The 19,754-nt window shown below is 38.8% G+C and overlaps 1 protein-coding gene across 2 annotated transcripts in view; it reads left to right on the top strand.

Moving 5' to 3' along the window:
- TYR (tyrosinase) overlaps window positions 1-19,754 on the top strand; it is a 105,000-nt gene that overhangs the window by 49,705 nt on the left and 35,541 nt on the right. The window contains exon 4 of one of the 2 annotated variants that reach the window (XM_042958471.1): window positions 14,995-15,054. The exons of the other annotated variant lie outside the window; for it this stretch is intronic. Within the exon in view, the coding sequence (XP_042814405.1) occupies window positions 14,995-15,028 (34 nt within the window). The 3' untranslated portion in view covers window positions 15,029-15,054. Of the gene's footprint in view, window positions 1-14,994; window positions 15,055-19,754 lie in introns of those variants that run through there. 2 annotated transcript variants of the gene reach the window in all.

The raw sequence follows: 19,754 nt of genomic DNA, 5'->3' as shown, positions 1-19,754 counted from the left end.
GCTTTAGTGACCTCAAGCTAAGTCTGAAACTAGCCATGGTAGGAGTAGTTATACCATGAAATTGGCAAATGCTACAAATTGAGGCTTTTATATTGAGAGCTGGTTGTTAAATGACCAGCACACCACTGCTTCCATCTATTAACTCACATCATGTTCTCTCTTTACCCTTTATTTTAAACACATCATTTATATCGTTCTTGATTATGTTGTTACTCATTTGTGCTTTGTGAACTAGTTAATAGTCAGACCCATGCCTTGTATTATATTTGTTTTTTTCAGAGTGTTTTGTCGATCATATTACTAGCCAGTATATAATTAATTTCTATCAAATGAACAAACTATTGAGAACAAACTTAGCATGCCACATTTGCCACAGCTACAAAAGGGACTACAGAGAAGCCATTTTAACTGAAGGAATTTGTTTTACAAGCCTTAAAAAGCAAAATGTAATCATCATTTAATGCTATGAATAGGTCTTAAATTTTAGCATGTTTCTAGACCATTAGACCTGGTTCTAGGCACTGAGGAAACAATAATGAGACAGGATCGCTGGGCTGAAAAAGCATAGCGTAGTGGGAAATATAAACCAGTAAACAACTATAGTACGTCCTTATTCATGCACAATTATGGGAGACATTCTTAGAAAGTTACATAAAAGGATGGTAGAAGAGGTGAGCCCTGAAGAGTGGCAAGCCCACACAACAAGAATGAATAGTCAAGGATCAGGAGCACAATTCCTGTCTCATTGAAATCAGTCACAAATGACAAGTATACACGGAAGAAGAAAATGTAAGTTTGCCATCTAAAACATGGAAAGAAGCCTCAAACCTCATGTGAAGAGAAACTCATGAGATTCCAGTGGCCAAGCAGTCTGTCATCAAAATGTGCCAGTGTCGGGGCACCTGGGTAGCTCTGTCGGTTAAGCATACAACTCCTGACTTAGGTTCAGGTCATGTTCTTGTGGTTCGTGGATTTGAGTCTCTGCTCTGTCAGTGCAGAGACTGCTTGGGATTCTCTCTCTCCCTCTCCCTCTGCCCCTCTTCTGCTCATGCTCTCTCTCTCTCAAAATAAATAAATAAACTTTTATTTATTTATTTTTAAAAACATTTTTTTAATGTTTATTCATTTTTGAGAGGCACAGAGAGACACAGCATGAGCAGAGGATGGGGCAAAAAGAGAGGGAGACAGGGAATCCAAAACAGGCTCCAGGCTCTGAGCTGTCAGCACAGAGCCTGACACAGGGCTCGACCTCATAAACCATGAGATCATAACCTAAGTCAAAGTCAGACACTCAACAGACTAAGCCACCCAAGCGCCCCAATAAATAAGTAAACTTTAAAAAAAATGTGCCAATGTTGGAAAAATAAAGACTTAAGGTAATTCCAATTCCATCACTTAAAAAAAATCAGAGAATGGATTTAATATTACAGTTTTAAAAGATAATATACATTTGGTTTTTATTGTATTCAAGGCACTACTCTAAACTCTTTGTAAGTTCTATTTCATTCAGTTCACAACAAGTCTGTAACACAGGTTCTAATATTGTCCCTACTTTATAGATTATATATATATATGTATATATACATATATATATACAAATACACATACATATATACACACACACACACATATATATATGTGTGTGTGTGTGTGTATATATATATGGATTTAATATACAGAACGCAGATTATGTAGCTGGTAAAGGACACAGTTTAGAGTTAATGTAGTCTTACTATAGAAACAGGTTCTTCACCACGATGGGCAATTCCTTGGATATTTGAAACATAAGTGTCCTTCTGATTGCTCTTAGATTGAGGATAAATCATGATCATTCAAAGATAATTCGTTCATCAAACATTTTAAATTTTTACTACATTCCATATACCATGCCAGCCATAATGCCTGTTTTATTTGTTGAAATGAATAAAAATCCTGACCTCCGGGTACTTACAGTCTTTCAAACAGGGCAGGAAAAACTTAATAATCATAGCAATGTAGTGGAGCCTATAAAAGAAGTCTGAGAGATATATGATTCCACAGAGGAAGAGCCTTGAAAAGTAGATGCTTTCTTCAAAAAGGCTATCCTTTGATTTATTCTTGAAGATTAGGAGAAATTAAAGCTATGACAAGGAAGGTAAGGAAATGTACGTCATACTTAGGTAGCAAAATTGGTAAATCATAAGATACAGGAAATCATGTTGAAGAAACTTTATTTAGCCAGGCTGGAGAACAGTTTCCAAAAAGTAGCAGCAAGATTAACATCAGATTTGAGGGCCCTGACCTATTCTTGGCTTCTTTGAAAGACTTCTTTTAAAAACTATATTGAGAGCCAAAGCATAAGAGACTCTTAAAAACTGAGAACAATCTGAGGGTTGATGGGGGTGGGAGGGAGGGGAGGGTGGGTGATGGGCATGGAGGAGGGCACCTGTTGGGATGAGCACTGGGTGTTGTATGGAAACCAATTTGACAATAAATTTCATATATTTAAAATAAATAAATGAATAAATGAATAAATAAATAAATAAATAAATAAAACTATATTGAAATATTTTACTTTTATTTTTGTTTTCTCTTAAATCGAAGAAAAAAAAGATAATATAAGGAGCAGATTAGGGGAAATTAGCTATATCTATTCTGCCATTTAGAAAATTCAGACAAGTACAAAAAGGAACAAATTAACAAATTAAGAGAAGCTTCATTCCACCATTCTGATATACAAAGAATTGTATCTGCACATAATTCTGCACTTTTTTCCTACTTAATAATCTTAGATATATTTCCACATCTGTACATGCAAATCTATTCCTATTTCCCAAAAATAGAGAATGAAAATATTTCCACCACCCTCCCCCCTCACCTGCATGAGATGTCATCAGTCTTCTTGGCCTCTGCTACTCTGAAGAGTAGAAATGTATCCATTTGAATTTCTCTATTTCCTACACATATTATAGATTTTTTCCCTAAAATCTCTTTACATGTTTTGCCATTTTATATTGGGAGAGGATTGTTCTGCATTTTATTAGTAAATTGTATAGATTTTTCATAATATTTTTAAAAGTTAGCCCTTTTGTCATAAACATTACAAATATCTCCTGCTTTTTAAAATTATCTTTTAAGTTTTAATAGTATGCTTTTCACTTTAGAAGTTCTTTTGTTGTTATTATTGTTAATGTTTACTTACTTTTGAGACAGAGAGAGAGACAGAGCATGAGTGGAGAAGGGGCAGAGAGGGTAGGAGACACAATCTGAAGCAGGCTCCAGACTCTGAGCTGTCAGCACAGACTGCTGGAACAGGGGCTCAAACAGGGGTTGACGTGGGGCTTGAACTCACAAGCTGTAAGATCATGACCTGAGCTGAAGTTAGCAGCCCAACAGATTGAGCTACCCAGGCACTCCAGAAGTTGTTTTTAGCCTTTTTTATTCAGTCTTTTGTTCCTGGCATCAGTGTGTTTACTTTCTTGTTCCTCGGTATTCTTATCTGTAAAAAGAATGGATTGCCATAAAGCTCCAAGGTCCATTCTGGACTTTACTATACTCTAGATGCTTTTTTTTTTTAATTCAAGAAATAATAATAGAATGCATTAGCACAATTACAGAGCTTTCATGGGTTTCTTAGAGACAATTTAATCATGCTTCAGTTATGATTAGTAAGTAACTGACAAACAAGTCCAATTCATAATTAATTTTTTTTCTCTGCCATTCAGAATAAGGTCTGACAAGAGACCCTAGCTGTTCTCAGGTTTGTTTAAAAAACAAAAACAAAAACAAAATCTTTCTGGCAAGAAGAGAGAGTTGAGCGATTATGCTAAAAGAAAGAATATTTTGGAGTGTTATATATTCTTTTTCTCTAAGGATATCAGATTAGGGGCATGCCAAAAATAGAGGGATTTGAAACTTTAAACCAACACCCATCAAGCAAAGCTGATGTTTAAGCAATGGAATCAGGAGCTTTCATGCTTATAGTTTCCTTGGGAAGGGAGAGGAGCTTTGGTGCCGGATGGTGCCCTGTGGATAAATGTCAGTGCAATAGAAAAGGAGCTTTAGAAATATTTCCTTCTCCTTCACTCAAGGACTCACATAGACAAAAAAAAAAAAAAAAAGCAAGCACATTTCCATGTGCATGCTTTCATTCATCTGTTCATTCAAAAATAAGTACCCTTTTAGTTTTGTGTGCTACATTAGGCCAAAAGGATGCAGTAGTCATTGAGAACAACTCCTCTCCACCTAATGCTTCCCAGTCCAGTTATGCAAATAACTAAGTAACATAAAACAAAATGTAACCTGTTTAGTAAATAGTAGTTTCATAGGCTAGGGTGTGTGCAAGATAAGAAAAGACCACCAAAATGCGAGGACCACAAGAGCTGTCCTCTTCAGCCCCTGGGTCTGTGGCACCATTGGACCATGCCTGGCACAGAGTGGATATTCAGTGAACACCTGTTAGATTCCCTTGTTTGGAATACTCTTCTGACTTGGTGGCTTGATGAAGAATGAGTAGTATTTTGACTTGTGGAATTTTGGTAGTAAAAACATTCAATTCATAGGGACCAAAACAAGAAAGACATAGAAGCATGAGATTCAAGAAACACTTTAGGAAAGAAACGATAGGTAAAAAACACAGAAAATACTAAAAACACAGCTAAGTGTGTTTGCTGTGCACAAAGTGTTAAGTACATCACATGGATTGATTTGTTTAACACTTTGACCAATCCTACCATTTAAATGCCATTATCATCCTTACCTTACACTTAGTTCCTTACAGACTTGAAGCACAGACGTAATCTGTCAGGATATGAACCGATGTTCTTAACCTGTTCTATATGCTTCTTCATAAAGAATTTAGAGAGTTAGCAGAAGAAATGTATATAGAGAGAAAGAATATATACTCTTCGCTCAACAGAGGAACAGGAGCTGCCAGAATAGGTGCTTATTTTGATCACTAGTTGAGAAACATGGCTGGTGTAGCAGGAGATGATTCCAAGAACAAGTTGGTAAAAAAGAGACTTAGCAAGCTCAAACTAGAGAGAGGTGGGGAGCAGCAGCATGTAGGGGATGTGAAGGGGAACAAACACAGGGTCAAAAATGGAGTAGGGAAGGGTACCTGGGTGGCTCAGTCGGTTAAGCATCTGACTCTTGATTTTGGCTCAGGTCATGATCTCATGGTTCGTGGGTTTGAGCCCTGCATCGGGCTCCACAGTGCAGAGCCTGTTTGGGATTCTCTCTCTCCCTGTCTCTCTGCCCCTCTCTGCTCATGCTCTCTCTCTCTCACTCTCAAAATAAATAAATAAACTTAAAAAAAATGGAGTGGGGAGGCTTGCCATTTAGAGTTCCCAGAAGATTAGCCAACAGTTTTTTAACAAATTCTGTCTTTTTTTAAGTTTATTTATTTATTTTGAGAGAGACAGACAGAGCACAAGTGGGGGAAGGGCAGAGAGAGGGAGAGACAGAATGCTAAAAGCTCGTAGAACCCGATGCAGAGCTCAAACTCATGAACGGTGAGATCATGACCCAAGCCAGGATCAAGAGTTGGAAGCTAAACCTACTGTGCCACCCAGGCACCCCAATTTTAACTGAATCTTAAACCTTCCTCTGATGTGGGTGGAGCTCTTCTCAATCAGCCTGACTGGGCAGGCACTGACTCAGGAACTAAGTGAGGTGTAGATGGAGAAGGCAGGACGGGACACCCACCCTCGGGGAGCTCAAGGTCTAGTTCCTACATTCTAAGCATGGAAACAAAGCCTCAAGTGGAAGAACCATGACATCTAGAGTCAGAGGCTGATGAGCACATCCTGGCTCTGCTTTGCGATACTTGTGTGACCTTGGGAAGGTTGCCCAACCTCTCCCAGCCTCATTATCCTCTTGTAAAATGGCAGTAATAATACTACCTTCCTCATAGGAATATCAGTTTACACTTTAAAAACTATAACATATTATACATATTAACACCTAGTTGTTGTAAAAAGAGTATAAGGAACTTTTTAAAAAGCTTGCACAGTGCTTTTGTTATTTACTCACTATTATCCATGTGTTCCCCTGTGTTGGTAACACCTATCGGTTCTCCTGTCACCTGTCTCTTGAGCGCATGGGAATCCCAGCTAGATACAAAAGTGAAGCAGAACACTCCAGGGATGGCAAGCCTGCCTCACAACGCAGCCACAGATTAATTACATCTTTTGGAGAGACTTGCTGGCTGTATTTCCTGCTGAGGCTTCCCCTCCACGCTGCTCCCCAAGCATCCCCTGGGCCATCCTGCTGAGAAGACTGCCCTGATCCACATGCCCACAAACCAAGTGCCTTGCCAACTTGGCAGCCTAGAAAGAGTCCAGGCAGAAGGCAGGTCCCTGGAGCTTTGGGAATGAACAGCAGATTGCTTGCCTGCTGGTGATTGCAAGGCAGAAGCTTGCTCAGAAAAGCAGAAATCCCAGGGTTATAGAAGGAGGTGAGTTCAGAAGCCAGAGAAATGTCTCAAAGTGTGCTCTGGGAATCAGATGGGATGGCAGAGGAGGACCTGGCTTTTTCTTAGTATCTTTTCATATTGCTGGATTGTGACCAGCTTTTAAAATGTTCACTGTTTGTTTTCTGAAGCAGGAGAACTAATTTCCTAGAACAAGGAGCAGTTATAACATCATAATTGCACTCACCCATGTTCCCACAGTTGATTTTGTTGCTGGTCTTGTTGTTCAGTTGAGCTTTTATATCAGTCTGCTTTGGTTAGACAATTTGTAGGTCTATCTCTCCCAATAAATCTTGAGCTCCTTGAAGACAGGGTCTGTCTACTGAGCATCTCTAGCCTTCAGCACAGAGTCTAGCACCTAACACAGACCCTGGCACATAGGACATATTCAGTAAATAGTTACTAAAATGTTGTACAGCTGATCATTCTAAGGCAGGCAGCCATCTGCTGGGCTATTAATAACATTTTGTGGTGGAGTAAAATATTAATCTAAGGGAATTGAATTGCACCCTATTAGCTGATGAAGAAGCCATGTACTATCATAACCTAAAGAATGTTCCTCCTACAATGTGGGACATCTCCCAACTCTTTATGGAATTAATTTGTTTTAGTACTAGGGGAATTAAATTGCTTAAAGTATTGATAACTTAAAAATACCAAATGAAAAAGGATGAAGAGACATGAGTTGTCATCATTTTTGCTGAATTTTTAAACCTGAAACAGAATGCCCAGATCAATCCAAACCCCTGGCTTTACAAACAAGGAAACCAGGGACCAGAGATGGTGACCCACTCAAGGACACGGTTTTCTGCAAAGTAGGGGAAAAGTATTTCAAGATCTTGTGGTGCAAAGCAGGAGGTCCCAGAGATAGAATGGAATTTTTAACATGACAGGGGGATATTTAACCAAGGAAGGCAGAAACAGCGTGAGTATAGGAAGGTCCTTACCATAACTATTTAGAGAGCCAAAGGTCAGAATGGCTAAAACAGCACCAAATATTAGTTCCAAGGGAAGAGCACAACAATAAAAAAAAAGTCAAAATCCCAGGAATCAGGAGACTAGGAGGCAATAAATCATAGATTAAGATCACAGATTTTGGCATCAGATATGCCTCATTTTGAATACCAAGTCTGCTCCATCTAGCTCCATGATTCCTGGCAAGCTGCTTATTCTCCCCTAAGCCCTCCTTTTCTCATAAAATTCTGCTAATATTAGTAGCTATCTGAAGTTATAGCTTTGATAATTAATATGATATTTTTATAAGTGTGTATGAAAGTTCCTAGCACAAAATTACAAGATAGACAAGGTACTTGCCATTAAGATGTTCACATTGTAGTGGGGGGGGGAAACACAAGTAAACCAGGAAATAGCGAAATAAGCACAAAATTCAATTAAGCACTATAATGTGATATACAATATGTATTTTATAAAGAATTACTTGGAAAGTTTCCAATTTAGATAGGCTGGCTTCTCTGAGGAAATTACCTATAGCTTTACACTGGTCTCATGAGGAATCAGCCAGAAAATTCTTTGGGGAAAATATTTTAGTAAGTGGGAACAAATTCAAAGGGCCTATGGCAAAAAAGAACTTGGCTTCTCTCAGGGACACCAGCAAAGGGAAAGATGGTAAACAAAGGGAACCTGGTGCAAGATGAGGGTAAAGAGATCCCCAGATGTCAGCAGAGGCCTAAGAAGAGTGGCCTCTCTTCTTAGAAGAGACTTTAAATGATTTCATCAGAGTACTGAAATAATTTTAAGAAGACTGGAATTTTCACAAGTTATCCTGACTGCTGTGACAAATGGATTGTTGGGACCAGAACTTTAGTAGGGACATGAATTACTGTATTGCACTAGTCCAAATGGGAGGCGATAGTGATTTCAACCAGATGGGTGATGATGGAGCTTTTGGGAATAAGACTGAGTCCACATGTATTTCAGAGGCAAAACCAACAGGATGTGTCAATGGACTAGGTGACAATATAAATATAGCCAATGCTAAAAAGAAAAAAAAAAGGTGGAATCAAGGATGACTCTTAGAATTAGGAGCATTAGGACGACAACAGGACCATTGCTGAAGTAGAAAAGATGAGGCAAGTAATGAAATTAGTAAAGAAAATGGAGTCAAGAGTGGTCTTTTGGATATATTAAGGTCCCTTCTGGATATGGTGATGAGATATCCAAGAGAGGCTGCCAAGTAGTCTGTTGGATCTTGGAGGATGGAACTCAAAATAAAGAAAAGGGTTGCAGACATATATTTGGTAATCTTTAGCAAATAGGCATTATTTCACATCATGGGAGTGCAGGGTTCTCAGTATAAACACCAGGTTCTCAGTATAAATACAGAAGAAAAGCTGCAGTCTGGCAATCCCTATTGAAAGGATGAATGGATACCGATGAGTCAGCAAAGGAGGATGAGAATCACTGGCCAATGAGGGAGGAGAGAAACAAGGACAATAAGTCACCAAAGCCATGTAGGCAAAAATGAGGACATAAAGAAATGTATCTAGTGTTCTTAAGACGTTAATATAGAGGGGAGAGAAAGAACATATTGGGTCTAAAAACATGGGGGTAGTTGTGACTCTGAGAACAACAGTTTCAGTAGAATGGGAACATCAGGAGCCAGATTAAGTGGGCTCTATACAACTCTTTTGAAGGTTTTTACAAGAAATGGAGCAGAGAGAAGAGAGGCAGAAAGCAGGAAGGGGGTATGGGATCAAAGGAGAAATTGAAACTTTTTTTTTTTTTGAGAAAGAGGACATTAAAGAATTTTTGTATGCTACTGGAAGTGAAAAGTTACAAAGAAAGACACATGTTAGTGAAAGGGAAAATCTACCAGAGCAAGGTCCTTGAGATTTGAGGTCTTCTGCAATGGGTAGGGATGGGTCTTCCTTTATGCCTGAATGGGCACAAAAAAAATAGAATGTAGATGTGTGTGTATTTGTAAACTCGATGTTGGAAAAGTTAGGGTCTTCTGATTCAATTACTTCCATTTTCTCAGTGAAATGTGACGGGAGGTCATCAACTCTAAACGGGGTAGGGGCTGACTCTTAGAAGGATAAGTGGGAAAGGAAGAGTTTGTGGAAGGTTCAAAAAAATATTAAATAAATTATCTTAAACATATGTCATTCAATATAGTAGGAGTCTGCTGAATTAAAGAAACATGCTAGTTGGACAATGGGTAAAAACTAGAACATAAGTTTCATTAACATCTGCTCAATACTCTGCACGCCATTTCCATTTATACTATCTTTCTTAATGCTTAAAATAAATATTTATTATCCCCTTTTTATTGCTTTACTTAAAATTTTTTTAATGTTTATTTTTGAGAGAGAGAGAGCGAGAGAGAGAGAGAGAAAGAGCACAAGTGGGGAGGGGCAGAGAGAGAGGGAGACACAGAATATGTAACAGGCTCTAGGCTCTGAGCTGTCAACACAGAGCCCGACACAGGGCTTGAACTCACAAACTGCAAGATCATGACCTGAGCCAAAGTTGGAAGCTTAACTGACTGAGCCACCCAGGCACCTCTATCATCCCATTTTTAGAAGTTTGGAAACTAGGGCTCAGAAAGACTAAATATTTACCTGAAGTTTCAGAGCTACTAATTGACTTAAAAAAAGATTTTAATTTAAAAAATTTTGTTCATCTTACTTGAAAATCCCTATCTTTAAGTTCTACCATCATACCAACGAGGAGGACACTGTAATCACATCAGAAACATTCCCTGTAAGGGGGATGTATTGGTTTGCTGAGGCTGCCATGACATAGTACCACAGTGTCATAGTAGAAGAGAAGTTTATTTTCTCACAATTCTGAAGGCTAGAAGTCTGAGATCAAGGTATTGGCCAGGTTAGTTTCTGTCTCCTTGGCCTGTACATGTCTATCTTCTCCCAGCATCTTCATATAGCCTTCTCTCTCCACGTCTGTGTCCTAATTTCCTCTTCTTATAGAAAGGACACCAGTCGTTTTGGAGGACCTAATGATCTCATTTTAACTGAGTTTCCTCTTTAAAGACCCTTTCACCAAGCACAGTCACATCCTAAGGTGCTGGGGGTTAGGCCTTCGATGTACAAAGGGGAGCAGGGGTTGTATAACTCAGCTCATAACAGCTGGTGAGGATGAGACTCAAACTGTAGTAGAATGGAAACAGAACAGAAACTGAAAATGTCACATTAGACCAAGCTTTTAATAATGTGATGACAAAATAAAATAGGACAGCTAGGGGTGCCTGGGTGGCTCAGTCAGTTAAGCGGCCGACTTCAGCTCAGGTCATGATCTCGCGGTCCGTGAGTTCGAGCCCCGTGTCAGGCTCTGTGCTGACAGCTCAGAGCCTGGAGCCTGTTTCATATTCTGTGTCTCCCTCTCTCTGACCCTCCCCTGTTTATGCTCTGTCTCTCCCCGTCTCAAAAAAAAAATAAAACGTTAAAAAAATTTTTTTAAAAATAAATAAAAATAAATAAATAAATAAAATAGGACAGCAAATTGTTTGAAAAGAAGAATTCAGAAAAAGAATGTTTGGGAATGTGTTTTTTTTTAAGCAATAAGAGATCCATGACTGAATTTATAATTTAAGAGAAATTTGCTGAGGAACAGAGGGAGGGGGGAAGCATCAAATGTGAAGCATATTGAAATGCTTTAAAAGGTAAATTATGAAAGAATATATATGGCTTCAAGCCTAAAAGATGATTCCCCAGGGGATAGTATCCCATATTTTTTCCAAAGGAAAAACTAATCAGGATGACAACTGATGTATAAAATATTTGCAGGAAATGCTATCTTGAGAACCCCATTTGTCAAATTATTCATAAAATGTCTTTTTGTCATATGGCTTTGTTTTATTAAGTTACTTTAGATGATACAAGGGTTTCTGGAAATATCAAAACAAAATTTCTGCCTGTAGGATTGGCAAAGCAGAGAACAGAGAAAACCAAGGATGTACAATATAAATGTTATTTCTCGCCTGGAGTCAAGAAGACCCAAGATAACTATTGTCAAGTACAAAATGTCACAATGATCTACAAATAACAATGAGGATGAGAATCTCTTGGAAACTCAGGAAAGACATATTACTAAATTCAAGAAGTCAAAATGGCAGTAATAAAAGGAGTTTTCTGTAGCTGGATCCTTATACGAAGCAATCTATCAGGAGAAAGTTACGTATATTTATTAAAAGAAGAAAAGTGTTTGAGAAGAGTGCTTTTCGCTCATGAAAAGAAGCAGCAAAACCCTTTAATCTCAACAAGAAAAAAGACAGCCGTACAGGCTTCAAGATTCATCTTCTGGGGTTTTGCCTCATGTTAACATAGCATGGAGTTTGGAGGCAGAGTTCTTACTCTTCTCCCAGAGGCAGACACTCTTCCTGGCAACAAGGCAGGGACCCGGGTAGAGATGCCATTTCTCCCATGTCCCAGCAGCTGAGGTCATTTCCTCAAATCAAAGAAGGATCTGAGACCTGAGCAAGTTTTCTGCCTATCCCTCCCCAGCAGCCAGTTAACATCCTGTGCTCTTGTAGCCCAGAACACAGATGGGTCCTAAGCAGGTCCAACATGTCCTTTCTTCTGCCTCCCAAAGGCATCCAGGAGAGGCTCATAACTGGTCATATATTCTCCTTGTGTCTTGCATTCTCAGGAATTAGAAACTGTTCCATAGCTCACATGAAGCTTCATCAATCTGTTAACATTTCAGCTGTTTCCTCCTTACCCAACTCTATGGCTTTTACCCCTTCCAATCACATTGTGGTGAGCTGAAACAGCTCACATTTCCTGTCTCTCCTCAGCATGTCTTGTCACCCATTGCTGTCAGTTTGCCTGGTTTTGTTGTGATGCTAGCTCTCTGATGAGGCACAAATATAATTTTTAAATTATGACCTATTATTGTTAAATTGGGAATGATATTCTCTTGTGAAGTTTTTACCTTTTAAGCAGAAAGCAGAGCCAATTGATGACAAGTCAATTTTTTCCTCTCTTCTCAGCCACAAAGGGAAGGCAATGCTAGAGTTAGTGGTTAAGTGTCACATTGGAAGTAATGAAAAAACCTCAGAGTAAAGCATCAGGAGTGAGGAATGGGTCCAGAAAGAGACTGAAATAATATCTAAGACAGAAAAGTGTGGTCAGATGCTGAAACAGAATTGATATCAGAGGACTGCTAACTAGGAGTGGTGTAAACCTAACACTCAAGTTCACGAGTAAGTGTCAGAGCTCAGAACTGAAAAGATAAAGAAAGGCACAAGTGCTGTGGGGGTCCCATGTTCCATTGGAAGAACTCTTGTGCTGCCCTAATCCTACTGCAGGATTGACTTGGAAGAGTCTGCTTCCCTTCTCAGTCAGTCTTGTGGGGATATGCAGAGGCAGAACACGGAACAATAATGGAAATCCTCTTGAATAGTGGTATTTCATGTGTGTTCTGATCTTTGGTGCCATGCAACTGCCACATATGGTTCAAACATTACATCGGGGCGCCTGAGTGGTCCAGTTAAACATCTGACTCTCGATTTTGCCTTGGGTCATGATCACATGGTGGTGAGATCCATCCCCACATTGGGCTCCACGGTGGGCGTGGAGCTTGCTTAAGAAACTCTCTACCCCTCCCCTGCTAGCTTGCTCTCTTTCTCAAAAAAAAAAAAAAAGAAAGAAAAAGAAAAAGATTACATCTACAGATTATTGTATCATCAGGATGCAATGTGAACAAGCAAGCTAATAATCAAGGTCTGCCATGTGGCTACCAAGCAAGCACTGGAAATTTTGCTAGTGCAACTCAGGTATGCAATCTCAATTTTGATTTAAAAACGGATATGTGTTTCTGTTAGAAAACTTTTAAGTATGTTTGGAACAGTTTGAATATGTGAATACATGTTTTCTTCTGTAAAATGCGTGAAATCTAAGTACACATCAAGCATTTCTGACACTCTCCTATGTCTTCCGTCTTCAAAGAATACTCTAGTTACTGACTAGGTTTTTCTTAACTTTGTATATAAAAAAATATTTAACCCCTGACCAATTAGCCAAGATAAACTTTACTTTCTATAGTTTATTATCAAAAAATGATACGGATGTGTGCACGCATGCATGTATGTGTGTGTTGTGTATCGGTCAGCACTCAATGAGAGAAAACAAACAATGCCAGTTATTTTAACAGAGAGAATTAATACAAATGGTAGTAGTAGATTAAATAGATCTGTGAATTAAAAAGGAAACTGTAAGAATACAGGGTTAGGTACTGGGGAGATAGTATCACTCCTAATACTGAGGAAAGATAAGGAAATGGTTAGACATATTAGAATGTGGTGGCTATGGGAAGGTCTTCGTGGAACTGGCCTCAGACTTCTGACAAGGGGATACTGTTCAGTTAGTATTGGTACCTCATGCTACCAGTTGATATTAGAAGAGGGGCCTCATGAAGCAGGAACTCAAACCTCTGAGTAGGGGGTTTCGGTTGGGTGGTACAGAAACCTCAGGAGTTTAGCTGCATTCTACAGAACTAATGATATAAGAATTCTTGGTGGGGGGGGTGATATAGCCCAACATATGTTGAAACTTCTCTTTTTTTGAGAGAGAGATACAGCACGCACTTGTGTGTGCACGAGCAGGGGAGGGGCAGAGGGAGAGGGAGAGAGAGAATCCCTAGCAGGCTCTGCACTGTTAGCGTGGAGCCCAACACAGGGCTCAGTCTCACACCCCTGACATCATGACCTGAACCCAAAACAAGAGTCAGACTCTTAACAGACTGGGCCTCCCAGGCACCCCTATGTTGAAACTTCTTAAGGGAATGACGGTGCTGATTTTGGGAGTGCTTACAAAAAGCTGGAAGCCAAACTCTACTGCCTCCTCAGGGTCAAGACCAATTGTTGAAATAAACTCAGGAGAGAGCAAGCCCCTTGTTCTTCCAGTCTATGTCAACATCTGGTAAGGATCCAGCTAGTAAAGGATATAAGTAGCCTGCAGAGGCTCAGCCCCATTATCACAAAGTGACACATAGAAGGATATCTTTAGGGTTGAGAAACACTAGCTAATAACTAGCAGAGTCCATCCCTTGGCTATTGAGAGTCAACATAGACACACCTTCCTACCCATGGTTAAATTTCATATTAAAGCTGTAGCATGCTTATGTTTTTTTCTTCACAAATAAATATTCACTTATTCTATCCCCCAAAAGAATAACTAAATCCCAAAAGCCATTGTATCCATTCCTGAATAATAGTCACCATATCCCCCTCTGGGAGATGTGATATGATTCTCAAATTCTGTACAGCCTATATTAAATATTCTGTATACTAAAAACTATATTGTAAAATTAAATGTATGACATAAGATAACCCTTGTATGACATAAGAAGAAAAGAGATGGGAAAAAGGATGTTAGTTAATATATCAAAATATATGGATATAAATAGACACAAAAACTAGGTAGTATATTAAAATACACCAAGAGTAGACAGGGAAGAAAAATACACAGAGCTACTGCTGATCTCATTTCTCTAACAGGTTATGATGCCTTGGTTGTTATTTATAATTTTTTCCACTACCCATAACATGTTCTGTTTGCTTTCAGCCAGGATCTCAGCCAGCCAAAGATCTTTACCTAATGAATGACCCCAACTTTTATTCCTAGAGGATCTGAATGCTAAGTAACTTTATCTTTCTTTGGTTCCTATAGACTTCAACTACATTTTACCACTGAACATAGAAATGCTAAAAACTCCCTGGAGAATGTCCTGAATTTCATAGTCTTTCCTGCACCACTATGTAGCAGCAATCCAAATATACCTTGATAATCAGGATCAATTGTATCAACCAGTATAGTACAGTGTCCCTCTTTCTTCTACACATGCCCAGTGGGATAAAGCATCTAAAATATCCTTGAATTAAACTTCCAATCTAATGCAATATTTCTATGTACGTATGTGGAAGCAGTTCTTCTACTTTGGAAATAACAGCTGAAAACCAGACAGTTTCAAAATTACGGTTATAGGGGAAAAAATTTTGTAAGTGGGTTGTAAAATGCAATCATGAAAGGAACCATTCCCATTTCCTCTCTTACTTAAGGATGCACATGGGAGAAACATTACTCAGTAATTCAAAACGTGTACTGCCTTTGTAGGACAGGACCTCAGTTCTTGAGGATGTTTTCTCCCAAATTGTACCTCAACTGAGTCTTCAGTGGTCAATCCACTATTTTATTAAGCCAGCAGCTTTTAGGTGATGGAATGTATAGTAAAACTAGTGAATTCCACAGGAAATAGCACAATATTGCATTGCTTATAATATAAAATGAGTTCTGTAGTCAGAAGCAACGTTGAGTGGAATAAAGTGATAATAAAAAAACATCCTCTGGGTCCATGGGTGGTGATGCTGGCAGAAGCATTATCCACAGATGAAGCAGATCAATATACAGATATTCATCTATTTTGGCGAAAGCAATTGCTGTACGTTTCAGGATGATAGAAGTCCAATGTAATCAATACACCAGGTGAATGAACTATTTGCTGCTCCAATGGCATGGTGTTTTGTCAGAATATCATAGTTGGTTCTGATATACCAGAGTGTGTTAACAGATCTGGCACTCCATAGTGGTAGTAGCTAAGTCAGCCTTTGTAAGAAGGAAAGCTGTATCCTTGAATCCATGCCCAGACTCCATCTCTGTCACTGTGGCTACTTTGCACATGGGTTTAGTGAGCAAACACTGTTGCTGAACGTTATCAACAGAATGTATCAACTTGTCCACCTTATTATCAATAATGGGAGGGTCTTTGAAACATTTGGATCTACATATGGCTCTGTGAGACAGTAGCTTAATAACTACCACATGTTCTAAATATAAAATTTTACTATTCTGATTGCATCTAGTTTCCCTCAAATATAAATTCCTTCAGAAGACTCCTCCCTTAAGAATTCTTTTGATGGAGAAAGGCAAATAAATTATTTTTGAAAATACATTTTACTTCCTCTCAGATCGACAGATCCCAAAGATTTTGGTATGTCATGATGAATCATGAAGCTCCTTCCTATTTGCATACTATTTACAAAGAAGGCCTCTAACTACAAAGAAAGGAAGTATGCATCCTTTGAGGAGAGAATAAAAAAATACCTTAACTCAAGGCACTGAGAGTTAAAGGCAAAGTACATTCACCTATTCCTTAACTATGGACAGTCAAAATTATTCTAAGTGGAATCATTGGGAATGTGCTCACTCCAAGGGGCCTTTGTGAAAACTATTGTCTTTTCCTTTGAAATTCTCCATCAGCTTGTCCTTCCCTCTTCATCCACCAACTAAGCTTCTAGTAACCTTAGCTTAGCAGCTAATCCCCCTCAAACGTTGCAACTTCTCATTTTCCTTCCCTTCAATCAGAGGTGATCACTTCCTCCTTTTTTACTTTCTTTTACTTATTTCTGTACTAGTGTCTATTAAAATTACATGTTCATGCTCAGACTGTGGCACTTTTAAGTGCAGGGACTAGTATTTCTGAGGTCTTTATGTGCAAGAATCAGTGTAGCCACTCAGAAATATTTGCTGAATTTTGAATGGGGATTTTGAGTTTGGGGATTAGCAATGACTCTTGATTTCAGTGATGAATAATGTGCCAAATATAAGGCTTCTATTCCATGCCAAGGATGGTCAAATACTATACTATTAGGTGTAATTGAAAGGGATAGTCTGGAAACTAAAATTGTCCACTCAAACAGGTTTACTTTGGGATAAGACATCCAACTGTCAGAGAAGTTTTATTTTGGTATGTAGGGACTCAATTCTAGAAGGTCTTCACAAATAGGCTAATAAGATAGTACCCCAGGTCAAGGAAACATGGCAGAAAGAAGTTACTGGAATGGAGAATAGGTCAGTCTATGATCAATGAGGACTTACGTATTGTCATGTTAGCCTATCAATCCTTCCTACTGAGATCACAATTAGTCCTCAAAACTAGAACAAGCCTGAGCTGGGGGTGGAAATTGAGCATAATGTAGGTGAAAAGGGCTTGCAGAGGCTGGAAAAATAGGCCAGTGCTTATTTACCTTTTTTATAATTAACAACCAAAACACTGCTTCTCTTAAATCCACCCAATATACATCCATTTATGTTTTACTTCTGTTTATTGGTCTGTTTGTTTATTCACTGTCTGGATCATAATTTCATGGGACTTTTTCCCAATATATTCTGGGATGTACATCATCCAAGGTACCAGAAGAGGTGACACTTAAGTCCTCATTTTTTTTTTTTCGAATCTAATACCTAACTTTAAAATTGCTTCATTTTTCACACTGAAGCACCCCCAACTCATTTCACTGCTTTTCCATTTTTCACATTTTCCTTTGACCATAGGTTTGGAAATGGAAGATTTTCCTTATTTTTCTGTTAGAAATGATTTACTATATCCATCAGACTTATAGCAAAGAAATCAATTTTCTTTTTTGTTCTTATTTGATTTGATCCAGATAGCTAATATGAAGATACAATTTTTTTCTCTTCAGTGCCTTCAAGATATCAGGTGTTATAATTCCTTAAGTTATAAATAGCAAAATAAATAAAAACAAAAACACAACTCTTCTCATCTATGTTCGGGTAGAACCCATCTGAGAAGAAATTTTTACCTTTCACCATAGCAACCAATATGAACCTCATTGCCACATGTCACACCCTCAAAATGAATTAATCGACATAAAATCAATACTGTAGAAGCAATTAGAGAAATCTCTTAGGATTTCTGTTTTCATCAAAAAACAACGGCACATTGTTAATTTTATCAGGAACATGGAATGTATTATTTTTTTAAAAATCAATGAGGCAGTCCTACTCAGCCTGGGAGACTTACTACATTCTGCCCAGTGTCCATCTCGCTTTTTTAATTAGAATTGACAGAATAGGTAATCTACTATGAAAGTGGTCCTTAATCCTTGCTGAATAAGTTCATGGGATGCTTTTTATTCATTTTTTAATATTTATTTATTTATTTTGAGAGAGAGAGAGCACAAACGAAAGGAGGGGCAGAGAGAGAGGAGGGAGAAAATCCCAAGCAGGTTCTGCACTGTCAGCACAGAGCCCAATGGGGGACTCGATCTCATGAACAATGAGATCATGACCTAAGCTGAAATCAAGAGTCAGATGCTTAACCAACTGAGCCACCCAGGTGCCTCAGTTTGCTTTTTAAAAATACCCAGTTACAGGCCCCAGACACAGAACTTCCTACTTAATAAATATGGAGGCCTGGGACTCACCATTTTAATGGATTGAGAACCACTGTGTTCCTTCACACAATAAGTGGTCTAGAATTAGCAACATGTATATAACCACAGATGTACTAAAAAGGAATGCTAGAAACGCAGATATCCATCAATTTATAGCATTCTTTTAAGCCCTTCTTTACATGGCTAGACTTCTTTTTTTCAGGCTTAGCACACCTCTTTTCATACTAAAAGTTAAATTATGCCATGTTATGAAGGATACTTGCCTAGGACACTAGTATCTTCCCTAACTCTTCTAAGCTTCATTTCCCAAGAGGGTTGACACTACTTAAACCTCTATCACTGATAAAGAAATGCCAAGCAGACTACCTAAAACTATATTACCTGAAACTCAGAACCCATTTGTCCCTGAACCATAGAGTTCACACTAAATTAGCCTCTTCTGTAAAAACAATTTGTAAATAGCACCAAATATGTCTAAACTAAAGTACGCAATGTAGCTAGATTTGGGGCGGGGGGAATCATTCATATGAAGAGTTGGAGTTGAAATAGGACCAAGGAGACAAACTTTGATAGCATCTTATTGTTGCTGCATTTTCTGCAGTGGTGGACTAAAGGTCTGGTATTTTGTTTCTTGTTTGGCTTTTTTTAGTATTTTTCCATTATCTCGTCTTGTTTTTTTTTTGTTGTTTTGTTTTGTTTTGTTTTGTTTTGTTCTCTGGAAGAGTCAATTGAAATAGGGGAGCCTACCCAGCATTACTGTCTTAGGTCTGGAACTCATCGTTTAAAGCTAGAACCTCCTTAGTGTTGCTAGCACATGTGGAATACAACTGCTGCACAGTTTTAGAGCAGCAAATACTATTCTGCCAACCAGGGCCTAAATACCCTGTGAAGAGGGATTAAGTGGAAGATGGCCACGTAGGAGGACGCTGGGCTCACCGCGTCATGCTGATCACTTAGATTCCACCTACACCTGCCTAAATAACACAGAAAACCACCAGAAGACTAGCAGAATGGAGTCTCTGGAGCAAAGTGCAGACGAGAGGCCCACGGAAGAGGGTAGGAAGGGCGGCCAGGCGGTGCACGCTACATGGACTGGCGGGAGGGACCCGGGGCGGAGGGGCGGCCTGCCGG

The sequence above is a fragment of the Panthera tigris genome, chromosome D1 (assembly GCF_018350195.1).
Source record: "Panthera tigris isolate Pti1 chromosome D1, P.tigris_Pti1_mat1.1, whole genome shotgun sequence".
Lineage (NCBI taxonomy): Eukaryota > Metazoa > Chordata > Mammalia > Carnivora > Felidae > Panthera > Panthera tigris.
Note: the sequence above shows the minus strand (reverse complement) of the source record. Positions and strands in the feature narration are given on the sequence as shown.